This window comes from Gallinula chloropus (assembly GCF_964237585.1).
Source record: "Gallinula chloropus genome assembly, chromosome: 1".
NCBI classification, from domain to species: domain Eukaryota; kingdom Metazoa; phylum Chordata; class Aves; order Gruiformes; family Rallidae; genus Gallinula; species Gallinula chloropus.
Window position 1 is genome coordinate 208,687,592 of NC_140085.1, and position 21,351 is coordinate 208,708,942.

Genomic DNA, 21,351 nt, shown 5'->3' on the forward strand with positions numbered 1-21,351 from the left:
ATTTCTGTGACATGGCACTTTTTCTGTTGATTCTGTCTGCTCCATACTGTTTGACTTTGACTGACCAGGTGTGTACCTGCTCTGTGGTCATGTGCCTACCCTGCCTGACGTGAAGGAGTTCTCAGGGTGTCCTTTGGGAACTGCAAACCACAGAGCAGATCACTGACCACCATAATAATGTGTCCAGCCTGATCCCTGATGAATTCTGAGAAGCTTAAAGGTAAAATCCTGCCAGGCAAGAGCCCAAAGGCTCTATGAATTATTTGACAGGCTATGTCCCGCCTGTGTGGCCTGTTTTACTGAAAGGAAAGGTGCTTTAGTTTTGCCAGCCAATGTCTATAGATTTTACTGTAGGAAAATGAAGCCTGGCAAATATAACAATAAATCTCAGGCACTTCTCTTTTCCTTCCTTTCCCTCTTTTCCCAGTCACAACATGGTCTTCTGCGAGCATTAACAAAAAGCAATACAGAAAGTGAGATGGAATCCACTGTGTTCAATAAACAGAAAGTTGCAAATATCTGCTCTGTAGGGCTAAAAACATCTAGATTGAAGAAAACTTGTAAATTGAAGATGCTCTAGACAGAGAAAGGTCAGCACATATACATGTGATACAATATGGACTGTGGTGTTCTACTGGGTGGGAACTGTCAGTGGTGACTCATTTATAGCAAATACCATCCATATTTAGCTTTTTCCATTCTTACTGGTAGTTTAATTCTGTTCCTCCACTTTTCATCACCTGGCCTTTCTGGCTCTATTCCCAGGAATGTGCAATTCAATGTTATTTTACCTTATGATCCCAAGCCTCTTTAACCTTTTCCTAAGGAAAAGCCAAACACTTAGGGTTGTCCAGATAAAACATTGCCTGGCCCTGTGGAGAGGCTGTATCTAGCTTAGGCAGTATATGAGAAAACCAGTAGGAAGGAGCAGAATTTAGACTGGAAGACCTGCATCTCAAATCTTTTAAAAGCATTCAGGATATGAAGGGTATTCAAATTCAACACTGAAGAAGGAAATTTCTCACAGTACTCAGGCTCTCTCTACAAGAAATATCTAGGTAAAGGGGGTGAAATAATTATTTGAGCCTGGGAAAATCAAAACTACATCAAAAGGTAGTGCTAAAGTGCATTTCCATATTATTTTAAATATTTGATGTTTTGAGTAATCTCTTTTTGACTGGGAATTCTGTTTATTGAATTCATTAATACTTATCCCTATATATTGTCTGATGTAGTTGGTGCCATTGTAAATACCAACATGAAATATTACTAATAATAAATCATACTAATTTGCAACTGACAGAAAAGTGTTGAAAGAACAGTAAGATCTTAATACTATAATAATGTAATACTGTAATAACTAAAGATATGGTCAAACAATGGTAACTGGGGTGAGTGACAGTCTGTTCTATACATAGCTTGAGTAGACATTGGAACAGGCTGTCCAAGAAAGTGGTGGAGCCTCCATCCCTGGACGTATGATGTGGTTAGATGTGGTCCTGAGAGACATGGTTTATTAGCAGATAGCAGGTCAGGGTAATGGTTGGACTTGATGATCTAAAGGGTCCCTTCCAACCAAGAGACTTCTATGATTCTCATCCACCAAGACCCCTAAGTCTTTCTTCTCCATGCTTCTCTCATTCCATTCTCCACCCAGCTTGTAGTTGTGTTTGGGATTGCGTCAACTCATACATAGGACCTTGCACTTTATGCAGTTCACATGAGCCCACCCCTTAAGCTTCTCCAGGTGCTTCTGGACAGCATCACTTCCTTCCAGTGCAACTGTACTACAGAGGTTGGCATCATCAGCAAACTTGCTGAGGTTACACTCAGTCCCACTGTCCGTGTCACCAACAAAGATGACAAAGATGTAATTTAAAATTAATATTAATATATGAACAAGGACAGAGATACTTATAGGCAATGCTAGGATGTCCACAGAACAGATGGTAACTATTTTCTTTTAAATATCTCCTGTCTTTAAAATCCCAGATAAGATTCAGATGTCATTATCACAGCTTGCCCATCCAGATTCAAAACTGAAATATCTAGAATTTTATTTTATAATCCAATAAAGCATGTAAAGAAAGTTGCTAGCTACCAAGATTCCTGTTCTTACTACCACAAAGCCTTATTCAATCCTACAAAAACAAAGTAGACCCTATGATTTATACCCTGAGCCATAACAAAGCAATTTAGTGTAAAAAAGTATCAATTTTTTCAATAATAAATGATGAAAAATATGTAATATATATAAAAGAAACATGTAGACCACTTATGTTGCATGTGTAGACTATAGTCAAATATGAAATGCTTAAGAGCAAGACTAGTGACAAACAGGAAATCATGCCTCACCTAAGTAGATGTATGCATACATGTACAGCCTACCAGCAGATAAATGCAGAGGTGTTCCAGCACCAAATAGGAAGAAAGCAGATGGACAGCACAGTTTTCATTTATCTTAATTGAAAAGTACAGACAGGTTTTGGAAAGATCTATTTTTCAAGGAACATGGAAGGGATTTTCAACCTATAGTACACCCTAATTTCTGCTAATATAATGTCTTTTTCAGAAGAAAAATGCCATAGTGGAAGTAGCTTCCAAAGTCATGCAAGGTCTGTGAGAACAGATTCCAGTACAGTGGTCCTCCTCATAGATTGGTCATTAACACAAAGGATCTGTGTAACACCAGTAGCTTCTGGTCAGGCATTCAGTTTAAAGTTTCTAAAGCAGGAGGAATTTATTTAGATAGCTGTATCATGAAGCTGTACTGCACTTTGAAACATGAAATCAGCACCGCTCACAAAGCGTAGAAATACAGTAAAAGTCTAAATGGCTTAAGCAGTCTGAAATTCTGCCTGAAGACTATTTTCAAATCCATCGTGTTAATCTGAACAGCTGTTACAGGGAGAGCATTTGTGCTATCCCAACTCTTTTTTCAAACAGGAACAACTTCCTAAGGAACCAGATGTGTCAGTGCCTAGTATATTGCTTCATTAGCATTAATTGCCATCTATAAACTACTACTCTCCAATGTCAAATAATTTCTGTTGTTCTTATCAGCATTTTGATATCTCATTTTCAAGTGATGGCATTTTTTCATTGGAGGGAACATAGGAAGAAAGCAGTGTTAATGAAGCATGATGTATGTAAGAAGAGTTTGATGGTGTTTTTACAGGGAAAACCCTGAAGCCAGTTTCATAAACTTGACTTAATTAATGACATTGTATAATCATTTAGCTTTTCCTTCTTTATTTTTCCCAGAAGGCTTTCATTAAAAACTCCATTTTTGTCCAAATAAGTTCTTTCTTATCTTTAAGATAAAAGCCAGACCGTATTTCTTGAAGATCTTTGTACTGCAGGAAGATGATTATTTGCACAACTTTAATTGCTGTCCAGCTGGGTTATAGGGAGGAAAGATACAACATAGGAGTAATTAATAGAAAGATAAGTTGGAAAATTCATTGAAGTATTTTTGAGGTGATTAAATCTTCCTGTGATCAAGAATTTACAATATTTGTTCCACAGGGATTAAAGTAGAGGTTTTTACTTCCAGAAGTAAAAAAAATTTAGCTACCAATGAATCTGATCATATCAAGACATACATGCCAGTTTTATTTAAAAGTAAAATATACTTGACTCAAATCAGGCAAAATTTAGAGAGTGACAGGTGGTTGCTAAAACATCCAACAGACTTTTTAACCTCTTTCCTAACTTACTGTTTTAATCCATAACAGATGTGTCTTTCTTCTATATTAAATGCATATGTTATTAGTCTTTTGTGAGACCATTGTGTATTCACCTTGATATAATATTGAAAATAATTAAAGCATATAGGACAAAAAAGTAAGTAATCAATATGATTAAATTAAAGCTATCTAAGCACATCACCATATAAACTTAGTTATGATAAAAGGAATGCAGTCATTGCAGCTACAGTTTAATATTTAGACTCAAATGAAAGGTATCCTCATCTGCCAGAAAATAATTGATGTCTATGTACCATGTATAGTAAGGTGCTTACCATAGCAAGATTGACACACCCTGTCCCCAAATATGATAACCTTTGTGAAGAAATATGTGATAATATTCAGGGTCAGCAATGATGATTTAAGCCAGGCTGTAAACATCCTCTAGGAGTTAATCAGGTAGTTATGTGCATTGCCAACTTGCTTAAATATGCCAGCATCACTAAGGATCACATCATTAAGGGGAAATTTAACTTCGCCAAGGGGATTTGAATCCTATGCTGTCACTTCCAACTGTGTCTAAAAGAAGAGAAAGGCAATATACATATAAATCTACAGAGCATACCTCTGAAAAAAAGCTGATGATTGGGAAATCATTTTTTGTTTGGAAAAAGAACCAGATAGTAGATACGTGTCTCTCATCAGAGAGCATTTACTCATCGGAGTAGCCCCATTCTCTCTTTATTTCAGTGGGAGTGAGGAATTCAAAATAAGTGAATAAACTGGAATTGTTTTCAACTTTCACAGTCTTCAGTAACTTCGCCATCCCAAACATATTTTGGTTCATATGGTATAGTAATTGTTAACGTAATCATTGAATGGTAATTTAAAGTAAATAATTATTGCTAAAGGTGAGGACAGTTCTTGTATCTCCTTCCTTGAAAGTACTAAGACAGCTGGATTATTTGTGTTGGTTAATGCTAGGTCATTTTGCAAAGGTTAGCTTAAAATAGCTGAAATTTATTGTAAGTATAGTCTATAATTTTGATAATGAAGTACGTCTGAAATCCTAGGAATTTCTTCTTAAAGCTAACAAGACTCACAATGGCAGTTAGTGGCTAAAAAAGCAGGTAGATACCTGTCTTTTTGCATCAGTTCTGCAGATGATGATGTCACCCACCCCGACCTCCCGGTGGAATTAAACGTATCTGCAGTGTACCCTTGTGGCAGTGAGGTCTAATAGCATACTGGGCTGCATCATTCCACTCCTGGGGCACTCAGGCTAGAGAACTGCGTTAAGCTCTCTCCAGTATGACAGAGCTATGAGCAAACTAGGGAGGTTCACACAGGGAGCCATAAAGATGGTCAGGGAGTGGAAGCACATGAAATATGAAACTCTGAAGAAGCTGTGTTTGTTCAACCTGCAGAAAGGAAGGCTTAAAGGGTGCTTCTAACTTCTGTCTGCTACTAGGACTAGCGACAAGATGAAGGCAGACTCTTCTTGGAGGTGCACAGCAAAAGGGCAAGAGGCAACGGTCATAGGAGGCAAAATGCAACTGGATAGAAAGGGGTGGCAGAGGAATATATCTGCTAGAATGGTTAACCATGGGAAGAGGTGGCCCAGGGAGGCTGTTGAATCTCCTTCCTCTGAGGTATTAAAATTCCAAACCTAGCACTTTCATCTAGCTTCTAAGTGAGCTGACCTTGCTGTGAGTAGGAGGTAGGACTAGGTGACCCTGGACTTGCATTCTTCTGTGATTCTATCTTGCCCAGTCTTCAGCTGACACTCTGGAAGTGCTCAAGTTTCTTACAGATCCCATGTCAGACTTTCTAGTCCATTATAGAAATCTTAGGTACCCTAGGGCATCTAAAATAAGCTGAAATTGGGCAAAGAACACCAAAGTACATATATGGCACTAGGCAGCTATGTTGGCAACTGAGTCATGCCCCATCTGTTTAATTGGTCCTCTCACATTGTTCTCTGCCCAAATCAGTAGACAAGCAAAGATTACTCCTGAAACAGTGTTGGAGTTGACTTTATGAAAATACACTCATGGCTTTTCTTAAAAAAGATACATATAATTGCAGGAAGAATAATTATGTATTATACATAAGAGTGGCTAAAGTATTCACTCAGGGATGAGAGACTCAGATCAGCTCAGTCCTCTCTCTATACAGGGTTTCAAATTGTCATGCTACATCTCCTTTAGTACTTCATGTTTCACCTTACGTGTGTGAGGATTGTGTGCTTCACCTTTCCCTGTTGAAGTTACTCATCATGTAACAAATTCGGGATTCATCAGGCCTGAGAGAAAAGGTGACACCATAGCCTATTTGTCATTTCACATGTGAGAAACATGATCTCCTATTCCAGACATGGTTTCTACATGCAGTCATTAATTTTACAGCAAAATATTTAATACGTTTATCTTTTATATGTAAATAGACTATTTTATAAGGATAATGCCTAGATAGATAAAGATATTTTGTTAGCTAAATCACTCTGAGAGGGGAAGCTACCACCACCTGAATACCTCATGCTAGGCTTGTTTGTCAGTGTCTGCATGATCAGTGGCTGCAAAAATCATTCAGAACCAAATTTTTAAAGATCTATAGGCTTGTGCTCAACCATAGAGAACAACAAAGTATAAGAATTGCTGACAGAGAGGCATCCTTACTTTGATCTGAGAGAGCGTAATTGTTGCATCCATTGCATGAAAGGTCAACTGAGAGAAAAAGAGGAAGCAGGAGCAGCAAGTGTTCTATTAATGTATTAGAGATGTATTTTCAAGGTGATGAAAGGTCTATGGTATGGATATAAAAGGTATATATGCAACGTCCTACATACCTCTTTAATAATGCATTTCTTGTAATAAAAGACCAGCAAATACTTCCATACCATTTCATATGAATATATGACTAATTTTATGCTTCTGAAAGTAATGGCTTTACATTTACTGGTATTGTATTACTCATGGAACTAGAACTGAATCTGTAGGAGTATTACATTTTTAATACACTTTTAATGAGATCTTATTTTAAGTAAGGTGCTTTAATATAATAAAAATTAACTTAAAAAATAAAATTGCATAGCAATACCCCAAAGCACTCAGAATTTTGGCTTATATTCAACACTTCAATGATTCTGAGAGGCAGGAGAGGAGTAAAGCATACAGAGCAGGTGACAGCCAAAGGTTATCAGAAATTATGGATAACAGAAAAGAGTAAGAAAGGAATAGATCTGAAATTAAATAACTAACTTCAGTGCTGGAAAGCCTAAAGTACTTTGGCAGAACTAACTGGACTTGAAGAGTCTGCCTACATGTTAACCAACTTCCTTGACCTTAAGCATTTGTGGATATGTGTTTTATAGCAGGCTCTATACAGAAGATTATTTGATCTCTTGTCCTTCTGCATTTGTATTGGCCTGGGGTTCAAATGTTGGGTAGCAGTAAATGGAATTTAGTTAAATGTTTTTCAGTTGAAATGAACTCAATAAACAAAAAACAAATTCCCTGGAAAACTACCTACAGAAATCAAAAGTAAGGATTTAAAAATAATTTAAAAGAAGACTGTGTATCAGTAAGTTCCTTTACAGGAAATAGGTCAATTATTTTTTAAACCATTTTTCATAATTTAAAGTAGCCTCCTCAGTGTCAAGAGGTATGTGATGTGATGTGTTTAGAGCAATAGGCAGCAAACCATTCTTAAATAATGAAAAATTACTAAACATCTTAATTAGTCACTCACAGCGTGACAAGAAGTGTCTAAAGCAGAAAGATGTTTAGCAAGTAGGGACAGACTACATCGACATCAGCAACCAAACCAGAACAGGACCCACAGTCTTCCAGGGACAGATAGCATGGCATGGCACAGCTCTCAGCCAAAACAGGTTCCCTCCAGAACTGGAGAGCTTCATCCATCTTGGCTTCTAGGACTAGTCCCTGGTCAGGGGCATTGTCTGGGAGGTCGCTGTGTGACACAGGAAAAGACAGTGCCAAGGAGTGCACTACAAAGTTAGGAGAAATTGGCAGCACTCAGGTCTCCTCTGCCTTGTCTTTCTCTAATTTATTGGTATAGATGTATTCATTAGCTTGCTAAAGCTCATTGCTCAGCTAGGATGAGCACTCTTCTACAAAACCTGAACCTGACGGAATTGTATGAATCTGCAACAGGGGAGGTTTAGGTTGGATATTAGGAAGAGATTGTTTACTGAGGGGGTGGTTGGGCACTGGAACAGGCTCCCCAGGGCAGAAGTCACAGCACTGAGCTAGACTGAGCTCAAGAAGCGTCTGGACGATGCCCTCAGTCCCATGCACTGACTTGGCTGGCCCTGTGTAGAGCCAGGAGTTGTACTTGATCCTTCTGAGTCCCTTCCAACTCAGGATATCCTATGATTCTTCTATGCGTCTCGTTCCTCATCTATTGGAGGAGATTCTTCTCTGTTACTCCTCTATCTCATTATTTTAGGGTAGGACACCCTCAATTTCTCATGCTAATGGTGTTCCACCCTGCTTGGACTAACCAGATATTGAGTGGAAGAAAAGAGGAAAGCCCAGGAATGTGCTTATGTGGTCTAATGTTAAAAACATTTAGGTGGGAGTGGAAAGGTTGAATCCCATAACCTTGTTCCTGTTACTGTTGGAATGGAGTCAGTGCACACTGCTATGTATTGCATCTCCATTTGTATCACTATGAAGTTCTGTATGGGCACCATGCCTGAAAGGTGCATTAGAGATGACAGAGAAGAAAGTCAATCTGCACAACACGTGTTTATTACTTTAGTTAGGTCAAACAGAATTTGGTCAAAGGTATGTAAATGCTATTTAGTGGGTATATATTCATCCTAAATTCAAACAGTTAAAGCAGCTCCCATATCTTATAACTATTTTCTTTTGTCATGTCACATCTGTCAGTGAATTAATATACATTCCACAAAAATCCAATTAATAAAACCCCATCGATTTTCTGATTATATGCAGATGTACAAGTTATACTTATTGATTCGTATTGTTTGAGGTAATCCTTCCTGTTCTTACTATAAGAAACATGAAAAATCTTTTACAAGATTGCTTCTGAAATAGATTCAACAAATTAAGAAGATAAACGTACTCTTAAATAGATTAAGTCAGGATCTGGTGCAAATCATGTCACACTTTGATTCTGTCAAATCCCTCTTTTCCCAGTGCTTTATGATCAATGAAATCTCCTCTGTCTACCAAGATGCTGGGAAGGAAAGAGCAGAAGTGCCACTTTTCAGGCCCAGCTATTTATTTTGGAAGATGTTTGTACCAAGGGAATCAGTAGATAGCATTTTTCTAAATATACAGTGTCTTCATCACATTGAAGTATTTTTCTGTGATCGTGGATAAATAATTAGTAATCAACAATATATATTTCTGAGTCTTCTAGAGATTTTGCTGTGTACTGTTTTTAGGCTTGCACAATAGTTCAAATACACTTACAGCAGTTTCTAATTAGTATTTTAAAGATTACTTACCTTATAAAACACCACATGTTAGAACTGAAAACTTTACTTTAAAATATATATACCTAAAATGTAAGTCTCCAGAATCTTTGTTCAGTTATTAATTCTTTTAATCAATAAATATTTTATAGCTATATAAAAATATTTGCTTCCACCATACAAGAGCTACTAAAATATTGACAGCACTGAAAAGAAAAGTACTTTACCTTGTCACAGCCTAGAGTAAGTATTCCCATTTTTGTCTCATCTTCCAGGTCTAGCCCAGCAGATAATTTAATTGGATGCTTTTTAGAATGAGGTTTGAAAATAAGCAGAATCTAGAGAGGAAAAGGTGATAATACAACTTTTCTCCAGCAGTCGTACAGTCAACATGTTGACCCTGGAAGCCAGAGACTTGAGTTCCCTTCCCATGGGAGAAATTGTTGGGGAATGGCTCCAAATTGTACCTTAGAATCATAGAATGGTCTGGGTTGGAAGGGACCCCAAGGATCATAGAGCTCCAACCCCCCTGCCACAGGCAGGGACACCAACCTCCAGGCCTGGATCTACACAAGGCTGCCCAGGGCCCCATCCAACCTGGCCTTGAACACCTCCAGGGACAGGGAATCCACTACTTCTCTGGGCAGCCTGTTCCAGCACCTCACCACTCTTTCTGTAAAAAACTTCCCCCTAATATCTAATCTAAACCTTCCCTCCTTTAGCTTTAGTCCATTCCCCCTTGTCCTGCCATTATCTGCTCTTTTAAAAAGTCAAATCCCCTCCTGCCTATAAGCTCCCTTCAGGTACTGGAAGGCTGCAATGAGGTCCCCCCGCAGCCTTCTCTTCTCCAGGCTGAACAAGCCCAGTTCCCTCAGCCTCTCTTTGTAGGGCAGGTGCTCCAGCCCTCTAATCATCCTTGTGGCTCCTCTGAACCCTCTCCAACAGTTCCACATCCTTCTTATATTGTACCTTCCTTTTTTATACAGTGTAAAACATCTTAAACAACAGAGACTGACTGAATGATACGTAATAATACTGGATAGACTGATATAGATGTAGTTTAAGAGACAATTAATTAATTGATATAGATGTAGTTGATATAATTAATTGATATAGATGTAGTTTAAGAGACAATTAATTAATATAGCTTTAATGTAAGGAGAGTAGAAGGTATGTGCATGTTTTGGGTTTTAGTGGAGTATGGCTATAACCATTTGAGCTGTTTTGTCAGAGTTGCTACAAAATTTAACTGTAACAGTGGAACAGCCTTGAAGATAAAGTGAAGGTAGGGAAGTAATAAATAATGATGGAATCATAGCATGGTATGTGTTGGAAGGGACCTACATGCCCAACCCTACATGCCCAGCACTGCAATAAATAATACCTCCTTCATAGTCACCAAAGCTATTGAGTCTTGATTTCAGCTGTTCGAGGCTTCAATAGAAATAATCACTCCTAAATCCCTTCCAGCAAAAATGTGGTACCTCAGTGTGCCTGAACATCCAACCTCTATCATGTCAGACGGCAGAGGCTTTGATTTGCATTTCTCACACTCATGCTGAGCACTGTAATCATGGTGTTGGATGAATGGGAAGCACAAGGAACCAGCTGCTGCAGCACCAATAAAGTTGGTAACAGCCAGTTTACTTAGGCCTTTGGTTTGTTTGAATAAATAAGGATCTAACTACACTACAAAAATGAGCAGCTTTATTACTGCTGCTGGGCAAAAACAGGAACAATAAAACATCTTAACCAAGATTTTCTAGGAAAGCATTCCTAGGGATCTGTCTTGGCCTCATTTACCCAGAACTGCTTCTTCTGCTGTAAAAAACAAAAACAAACAAACAAAAAAAAGTCTAACATTTTTTTTTCACTAAATTAAGATATTTTCTGAGCTCACTTTTTGCAATGCACCACTCAGAAATACAGTCATGCTTCAGAGGAGCTTTAGAGATGAGCCAAACTGAGATCAGTCAGGCCATGCCTGGGCGCACATGCCCAACAGAGGGTAATGTACTGCCAAATTCAGCTCTCTCTCCTGACCATTTTCAAGTAGAATCAATATTGGGTTTTATGCCTTAAAATTCTTGCCTTGGTTTAGGACATTATGGCTTTTATAATCCTTTCAATTTTTTAATTAAAAGCAATTACTTTGCATCTGTAGAGTGTAGCAATAAGCAATTTGTATAGAACCTTATGGTTTGCATCTCTCACATCAACTACAATGCAGAGTTTAGCAAATACCTGAATGTATTTCTTAGCAGTACCAATTATCTGTCACCTAATGCCATTTTAACATAACATCTAACAAAACAAAACAAAAATCCTATTTCTTTCAATGATTACTGTCTGGAAGAATATTTTACATTTATAGGAGTAGGCATGGCAAGACAGGTTCTTACTGGGAAGGAAGAGTCTCAGTGCCTCTCAGTCCTATGGACAGTCTGTGAATTACCTTTATTAAAAATTGCTGAAAAGGAGTCTTAACTGCTTTGACCATTCTCTGTAATCTTATGATGACTTTATCAAATAGACATTCACACTGATGTGATGTGAATTTTTAATTGATCAGGTTGTTAGAAAAGGGACTACTGAGGGTTTGATTTATGTCCACTTACCAAGCCAATACTGTAGATCAAGATGTTTTACTGAGTAATATGGGAAGACTATCTTGCACATGATTATTTTAACTTTTGGAGTACCAGATTCAATAGCAAATACTCTCATAGCTTTTTGAAACTCCTCTAAGAACATGGTCGGTAACATTTGCAAGGTATGTGGAGTTAAATTGGGCTTTGTATGAGAAGCTGAAGGTTCTGTTCTTACATGGGATATTGGTCATTTTAAAACATTTGAGCCTCCCTAATCAAAAGGAATGGTGCCACAAAGACTTTGATAATTAGAGTCTAATAAATATGTATATATTTATAGAATCATATTGATCAAAAACTCTTAGCAGTTTCAATACCAAGAATGTGAGTGTTTGTACTGATCAATTTGTGAGGGATTTCCTAAATTCCCTGGAAAACCAACTTGAAACTATGACTGCAAGCACAGTTTTGAAAATATTTCATAATGTAAATAGAATTATGCATTTTCAGTCCTTACAGGGCCACTATCCTTAGAATTTCTATCTGTGTGCTTCGTGATCCTTAATGTACTTAAGGTACTAAATTGCTGCAGATGACAAATAAAATTATTAGCAATTTATACAGAAAATTGAAGAAAAATGATAATAATTATTGCATTATTGTGCTGTACTTTGCAGGTCCAAAAATGGTAGAATTCCACAGTCAGCAATTTCAGATCAACTCAAAGGACGGCAAGCCGCTTTTCACAGTGGATGAAAATGAGGTTGGAATTGGCACAGATAAACTTCGAGTCACAGGTTTGTAACTGTTTAAGTGATACCCAAATAATAGCCAGAAGAAAAGCACAATAAAAATGGCATTTTTAAATAGGTCATTATCTGTGAACATATATAAGTCAGTGTCCCTGTATTTTATTTTAAAGCCATAAGTGCATTTTTTTCTGAATTATTTAAGATTTCCAGTGCACTCTATTAACTGGGGCTGAAAAAATTCTCAATACTGAGTCACAGTGAGTTCTATTTGTGAAAACCTTTTAGTCTCTCTCTGATAATTTTACATAGTTTTATCTTTTAAAGTAACAGCAACTGTATTTCTGCTCTGTGTGTAGCACATATGTCACAGGATGGTATTTGTTGTATATGTAAAATGTCATCTGTCAAAAGACAAGTTTGTCTTAGGGTATTTCTGCAAATCACCAATGTACTCGTTTACAAAATAAGATGTCAAAGCTATCACATGAAAAGCTATTTCCTTTCCTATAACCCGGTGAAGTCAACGTTCATTTTCTAGATATAAGGTGCATTAAAACAGTTACATCGAGGTGTGATTTCTCTTTAAGTAGAAGAATCCATCAAGGGAAATACTAAAATTATCCTGTAACTTGTTTTCAATTGCATTTTTAATTTTTTTAACCTGATTGCAGGTATAATGTTTAACTTTTGCTAATTTTGCTTCTCTGAAATCTTGAGGTCTTAATTTGAATGGATATATTCATATTATTTCACTGTGCACAACTACAAATGTGGTAGTACTATACAATTAGTGTTTCAAAGACGAAGTTAAGTTATAATAAATGTGTTAATAAATTTTGTTTATGCCTGAGGGTTTTATCTTAAGTTTTTTACTTTTTTTAACCTAATTGAAATTACAACTTTGTTTAACCAAGAAACCATATCAAATAATTATTGTTTGCCCAAGGGATGCTAAACTTTAATAGAAAAGCATGTTTAACACAGATATGGAAAACTGCATAATTGTTAACTGATTTGGAAAAGGTCTATCCCTGCTCAAAGAAAGTGAAAATCATTCATACACGAGTTGAAATTGTTATGCTAAAACAGGTATTCTGCCTCGTCCATTACTAATCTTTACACTACAAGGATACTTTAGCAGATATTGTAGAAAAACACATTGCCTGGATTTTTTACGCTGTAGTACAATTGAAAAGTAAATCCATTAAAGTCAGTGAGGTTCTTTCAGTGTAAAATTAATATAAGTGAGGGGAGATTCATGCTTACTTGCCTTCAAACTAATTTCTTAAAATTGTGATTTAAATGACACTATTACCAGGGAGGATAAATTAGTAATACTTTGCATACTGAGATAATTTTTAAACATTTTAGATAGAGAACAAGATCAATGTGAAATAAATTTTGAAACAGATTACTTCAGGGTTAAAATACACAAAGAACAGTTTGCAGTTTGTTATGTACATAAATTGTGAACTATTTGATTTTACTTTTACTTATTTATGTGAATTATGAAAAGTTCAGTAATGATTTGTAAGAAAACCTGACAGATTTCAAATAAAATATCCTATAACAGGGGACAAATATCTGTGATTTATGGTATTTTAAGAAAAATGAAAAACCTAAGAATAACCTAATCCAACCCAATGCCTCAGGACTTGTGATTTTCTAACCAGTTGGTATGTTTGACCTTACTATTTCAGTCAGATGTTTTCTGGACCATGTGGTAGAATAAAATAGTGGCAGACTCTGTTTTCCTAAGAGCAAATACGTGGAAAAATCCATAATCAACAAAGTTGGATGGTTGGACTTGATCTGAAAGGTCTTTCCAAACTTGTAATTCTGTGTAATTGTGTGAAGTTACAAAGATGCCACACAGGGTCATAGACAAGTCTAGATACCCACAGTCAGACAACTGAATTGAATCGCCAGTCAAGACAAGTCAATGCAGCCTGGGGCGTGAAGGAGACACCTCGACCTGGCACGTGGAGAGCTATTCTGCTGACCAAATGCAATTGTCTACTGTAGGATGCTCACTCATCTCCCTTGAGTATAGTGTCTGAGTTCAGATGCTAAAACATAAGCATCCAGAAGTGTTTGAAACACCTTAGGGTATGTGAGACACCTCAGGTATCACTTTGTCTACTGGAGACACTTCCTTTGATCATGGCAGCTGGAGACCAGACAAAACCTACAGGGATATTTTAGATGACAGTGGGTACATATGATTAGGCAACTAATTTCTGCCTCTTGCACATCTGTAACACTTGCATTTAAGTGTATGAGACTGAAGTTTAACTTAACCCTTCATGACAGTTAATGCAACATGAAGGAGCACGTGCTCCAGTTCCATCATCTTTAATATTTCAGTGATGATCTGCATCTTGTGCAGATACAGAACATCAGCATTTTGTTTTGGTAGGGTTTTCTACATTCAGCTGGTGACACTGAAACCCACCTTGTAACAGTGTGTTGTCTGGCAAAGAGACAACTCCTTCATAACCGAAGATATTGTCATGGCAGGAGGACTGAAGTCACAGCACTGGCTGGAAGCAGAATTCTTCTGCACAGGTGGCTGCAGTCCATTGCTATAGGAGTCCTGTTTTTCAGTCCCTCACCCATCCTGCAAACTTGCCAACTAGAAGGCTGTCCATAGAAGGGAGATAAAAGGCTGAAGTAAATAAAATTACATACAAATGAAAAATAACTAACATTCAGCAGATATAAAATCGTCTCAACTACTGCACAAAATAATCTCTTTTGCATGACTGTAGTATTGGGTAATAGTTTGGTGATGAGGAGGTAGGAATTTAATAGTTGCGTTCCCTCCACTCCTCTTGAAGAAAAGCTGTCAGGGCAGAGGGGGTCAGTATCTTTTGGAGTAGCATATTATTATCACCCTTTCTCCAGTTTACTACTTGTCCTTCTGCTTGCTTGCCTTTCATAATCTCTTCAAGTATTTGCTGAGTACTGTCAGTGATTTTTTTAAGTGCACTGTTCAATGGAAGGGGTTTCAGTTTGAGTGGCTAACACTGAAGTGCAATGTGAAGATGTATATTTAATTTAAATGCTTCTGCTCAGAAAGTAAGCTAAGTAGGAGACAATTTGGGGGTATAAATAAAGATTCAGTTAGACTTTGAAGAGGCAGATAGTCCTTGCTACATAGGCTGAGGGTGTTACAAGAACCTTGCTGGCTTCAATCCTCTCATTAAGTAAATTAATATCTTGATCTTGTGTGCTTTAAGATTAAATTATGTTGTTTATATTCATAAACAATAGGCTATAAAATAACAAGTATGGTAATATTCATAGAATAATTAATGTTATTTCTTTACAGTTTGAAAAATAAAGAAGGTAATGAAGACAAGAAAGCAAATTAGGACTGTGTTTAAAAAAAAATTTGCCCTGAGGTTATATTTTTTTAGTGTCATACTGTTCAAACAATGCTCTTTGACAAAGATTTTTTTCTCACAGGATGGCAAATTTTTATTCTTGTTTAGAGGTGACAGCTCTAGAATATGCAAATAAGATTTTGCACTCCTCTTACACCACCACCCTAACCCTCTCTCTAGAGCATTTACACTGATGTTTCCTCTTAGCTTTCTTCCATTAGCCCCCATTCCCATGCAAGTGATACTGTCTCTGTTACCACTTACCTGTCTTTATAGAATCACAGAATCATTTATGTTGGAAAATACCTTTCAGATCATCAGGTCCAACCATTAACCTAGCACTGCCAAGTCCACTACTAAACCATGTCTGTAAGAACCATGTCTTCACAGCCTTTAAATACCTCCAGTGATGGTGACTCAACCACTTCCATGGGCAGCCTGTTCCAGTGCTTGACAACCCTTTCAGTAAAGAAATTATTCCTGATATCCAATCTAAACCTCCCCTGGCATCAGTTGAGGCTGTTTCCTCTTGTCCTATTGCTTGTTTCCTGGAAGAAGAAACTGGCACCCATCTCAGTTTCAGAGCAAGGTGTCGATTTTAAGGAGACCTGGACTGAATTCCCCCCTTGGCTCCTTCAATCCTGCAGTCCCACATACCAGTACAATGCTCCTTAATGCCATACAAAATTTTAGGTGCCCAGCAAGAGGGGAGAGCTTGGAGCAAGCACTTTTGATGTCTGTCAGCAAAGTGAAGCTCTGCCTCTGGCTACAAGCTGTCTTGTTTCATCCTCTTTCATGGTTCACCTTCAAAAAGAGATCCCCAGAGTTGTTCATTGCTGAGCGTGATCTCCAGTCTCCTCCGGTGAGGAGGGAATGCTGCAATGACACTGTGGTTTTATAAAGGCATTCAGAAAGATTCTTTTTAATTAAAATGCTGTAATTGCTGGGTTTTATTGCTGACTTCAGTGCTCTTGGTTTGCACAGGCTGAGAAGTAGCAATGCAGCTTGGCTCCTCTGGGGAGTTTGCTCTCTCTGCTCATGCTGCATTGGTCTTGAGCCACAGTGGTGCTTATACCAAGAGACCTGCCATCCTGTGCCTAGTGACAAGAGAAGATCCCTAAAGCAAGGATCTGCTTTATTTCACAAAAAGTTTCAGCAACTGTGATTGGACTCAGGCCTCACATCTCTCTTTGTATGGACGATTACTCCCCTCCTCCAATCAGTTTAGCCAGGCTGCTCTTTCTGACATCTGTCTCTGCATATCTGGTCATCTTTAATGCAACAAGTCCAAACCCTGATAAAAATGTAAAAGCTGGACTTTAAGAGGCATCTGATTTATCAGCTCACTTCCCTTTCATAGACAGACAGGTAGGTCATATAATTTCTTTTATCATCTTATCAAGCTACATCTCAAATTGCAAACAAACACTTTTCATTTTTTATATCACCTAATGTGAACTCCTGTCTAAATGGTGCTCTAGGAGAAATACAAAAGGGTGTATACAAACTGGTCCCAGAGTGGAAGTAGGAAAGCCTGTGAGACAGAAGAGTTCTCTTCGCAGATATGATTTTTCCTTTGCCTTGCAACTCCACACATCCCATAGTAAGACATCATGGGAGCATCCCACACATGCTGTGAGGTTCCCCCAGCAGCCTGTCAGCCCACTGTGAGTAGGCTGAAGATCTAATTTTGAGAGTGGCTTTAAAAGTGTCCTCAAGACTCAGTCAGACATACTAAACTTTAGTTAGAAGAAAACTTCTGAGTAATAAAGTTTAGAAATGTTGTCAAAGGGAAGCATTCATGATCAGAAGATATTACTAGACAAATTACTTTGAGTTTTAATAATTGACAAGGGAGCTCATGTATAGAGAGGTAAGCCTAAACCTGGATAACCTGATAAAGTCATATTTGCTAAATAATTGAGATATTCCTTTATTAATGATTTGTCCTTTTCATTTCAATCTCTTAATCAAAATGTGATGTGGCATCAAAGGAAATGCCTATGGAAGTTTATAAGATCCATACTATTATCTTTATCATCCAAGCTTGTAACCTTATTTACAATTGAAATATATAAATCTATTTAATAATGTCATACCCAGTAGTATACTGCCTACAAAAAAGTTACAAGTACAGAAGGTGGTGTTTAATTAGTCTGCTGGAGGACTTCAGTACACTGTGCTTGCCTTTCGTACTCTGGTACCTCAGTTTCTTGACTTTCACTTGGGTGTATATGAGAAAGACTGCAACTGAATTTTTTTTTTTCCCTGAAGCCAATGATACATATACTTACAACCTTTAATTCCACTTTTAATCTGTTTTGGAACTACAAATCGATAATGATGAGCTGTAGTGATTGCATGGATTCCTGAAGAGGAGAGAATTATATGAAAATCAGGCAGAACAAAGAATATAGCTTTTCAGAGTCTGCCCAAGCTGGTGATGTCTAATGCAGAGACAAAACGCAGCAGTTGAGTTTTAGAGATACATGTTTTCCTTTTGAAGTCATTTTTTATTATTTTGTCAGTGGTAGCCTGTGTTTGTGTAGTTAAACTACAAGGCTCAACTTGTCTTTTATTACTCTGATTATGTCTCTGATAGCTAGATATGCCATTGCATGATTCTGTGAATAGGCATTACTGTTACTTTTGCAAAATATTGAGATGATTTCTTTCCCCGATCTTTCTAATAATTCAAGTGATGCATTTTATACTAATTGGTTTTTACACGTGGGCATAGACAGGAAAATTCACAAAAATGCATACGTTAGACTAGATTTTAACAGCTGTAAAAGCATCATACCATTTGGCTCTATGGAGATGCTCCAGTATGCACTCTGTTTCAGAGCTTTCAATCTGAGGATTGTATCTACAGTTATGACTCACTATAGAATCCAAACAGTTAAGGCACTTTACAAATGTTATACTCAAAACACTTCTCTGGAACAGAGGCTCTTCAAAGCTGGATGAGCAAGGGGGAAGTTGCCCTTTATGCATGAGAGCTGCAGGGATGCATGGAGCTCAGCTTTGGGTTGGATGAGGAACCAGCTAAGAGCTTATGAGTCAAGATTCAAAGGCAGATCAAGGTGGGCATCACTGTGGTGGGCATGTACTGCAGACCTCTTGATCAAGAAGCAGATGAGGCCTTCTTCATACAACTGGAAGAAGCCATGTGATCCTGTGTCTTTCCCTCCAAAATAACAGACCTTAAAACAAGTTGGAAATGGATCTTGTGTCCAGAAACCACACCAAGATCCTCACTATGGAAGACTGTTATTTAGAAATCGAGAAATTGTCACCAGATCATATTCTACCACCATGGCCATTGTATGTAAGGATATGCAGCGGTGTAACAAGACACAGAATTTCAAACTACACAGTCTCATACACTGACATTATAAGAAGCTATGCAGCTCATCTAAGAATGAGAATTCCCTTGCATCATATCTTTATTATACTTTGTCCTGTGACACAGTACAGCTCTGCTGAAAGTTGCTGAAAAAATTTAACAAGTCTCTATGGAAAAGGAAATGGATTCCAACCCATAGCCAGGTAGAAGATCACATCATAAAATGTACGTTGTTATAAGATGCATGCACGAGTAAGAAGAAGGAAACAGAAAATAAAGGAAATTTAAAAATGGCTTCCAAGGTCATCAAGCCAAAATATGCATCCCCAGCAGCCCTTTGTTCAGTCAGGAATGCACTTTTGCTGCTGATCTGATGGTTCTGACAGTTCTCGCATCCCACTGGTTTATACCATGCAGGGAGCAAAGGCAGTGGATTCTTTTTGGATGAAACCAAAGTGAGAAATGGACTCCAAGAATGTATTTACTTCATCAACATTGCAAATATGTTTTAAGTCCACAGGATGAGACTAGAGTTGGTCCAAAGTAAAATCCCCTGAGTCTGTATAGTAGGAGCAGCAGATCTTTAGCACCAAGTGTATCACTGTAAATCCACTCTCTTCAGGTCACAGCACATCCTAACAGAGACTTCCCAGAACTACAATTGGAAGACATTAAGATCAGACTGTTTCTCCTGATAACTCATGTGCTTGGAGATTATTCAAAGTTACTAACAAAGGAAGTCTTTTGTTAGCATAGTTAGTATTGTGATAGTATATATTTAACTGAAATTACAACGCTTTCACTGTGATCCAAGATGAAAATCTGAGCAAGTTAAACAGTGAAATGTTGCTTTGCTAAGAATTGTCAAGAGGGACAAAGTGGAATGAAGGACAGTGAGATATGATACATTCTCAAAGGGCCACAGTGTCAGAAGAATCACATTTGAGGCAGTCTCTGCTTAAACAAAAACTTGAATTCATCCCCACCTCTAGCTGGCAAGTAAACCAAGTCAGAGGTTTTTACAAATCTCCTTGCAAAATATCCTGGCTGTACCAAATCAGCATTTTCTAACAAACTGACTCAATTCCTTGGGGTTTGTTTTTTTTCCATCCTCTTTAATGTGTAAGGTTTCCACTTTGTTATACCCAGTAGCACAAGTGGACAGGAGAATAAATGAGTATGTCCACACAGATCTTGGGTTTTTTCTTGAAAAAATAACCTTAGTGCTAATGAAGAAGGCTTAAAGTCCTGTCCAAATTAATAAATTTTTGTATTTTCCAATGTTCTATTCATGCCAGTTAACAGATTCCAGAAAGACTCATCTATTTGAATTCATGATGAGGATATCAACAGCTAATTAAAATTTAAATAGAAACTTAGAAATCCATGCTTCCTTGAAGTGGTGAATTGATATGGTAATTCTTACACTTTGTTCACTTCTCTTCCATCGAAGCTAAGGAGATTTCATTTTAATGAGTCATGATTTCAGTTAGAGCTCTTCTCAAAAAGCAGCATGTTTCATGCTTTCTTAGGACATCCTGAGAAAGTTCCCCCAGCCCTCATGAAGGGACAGTGCTTCTATCAGTTGTCCCAGCAATGTATTAATTTTTAATGGTATCTCTTAATTTCATTGTTTTTCCTTTTACCATGTTCTCTATGGTTACTCCCACTAATTTTTATTATCCTTTTCCCTTACACCAATCCAATACCATCTATTACATCTCTACCATCTACACCATACTTTCTAATCATCCATTTCCTCTTGTCTTTCCTTCCCTCTGCCTGATTCTACGTGCACTTTCACTTTTTCATCCTAATCTCATCAGGTCTTCCAGAGAGAACACACAAAAAAAGAATACAGTTTTCTTTTGTTTGCACACATATTTGCATCTTACATGTTAACTATAACCATGCACATGCTTGTGTGTGTATTCACCAGCCATAAGCTCAAGAGGGGTGTTAAAATTTTATTCCTCTTGATTGAATCCAAAGCCCTGACTTAGGGCTTTTTACATCCCAGAATTTTTTCCTGAAGGTAACTGATTTGTGTTTTAATTCAAAGAGAAGCCAGAAAAGCTGTGTTGTATAATATCTTACCTATTAAAATGTATTGC

General features: G+C 37.5%; 1 protein-coding gene across 1 annotated transcript in view; it reads left to right on the plus strand.

The window, feature by feature from the left end:
* The window catches only part of SGCG (sarcoglycan gamma), a 91,748-nt gene that overhangs the window by 48,502 nt on the left and 21,895 nt on the right, over positions 1–21,351 (plus strand). Inside the window, exon 6 of the mRNA XM_084279155.1 lies at positions 12,425–12,544. Within this exon, the coding sequence (XP_084135281.1) occupies positions 12,425–12,544 (120 nt within the window). The remainder of the gene's footprint in view (positions 1–12,424; positions 12,545–21,351) is intronic.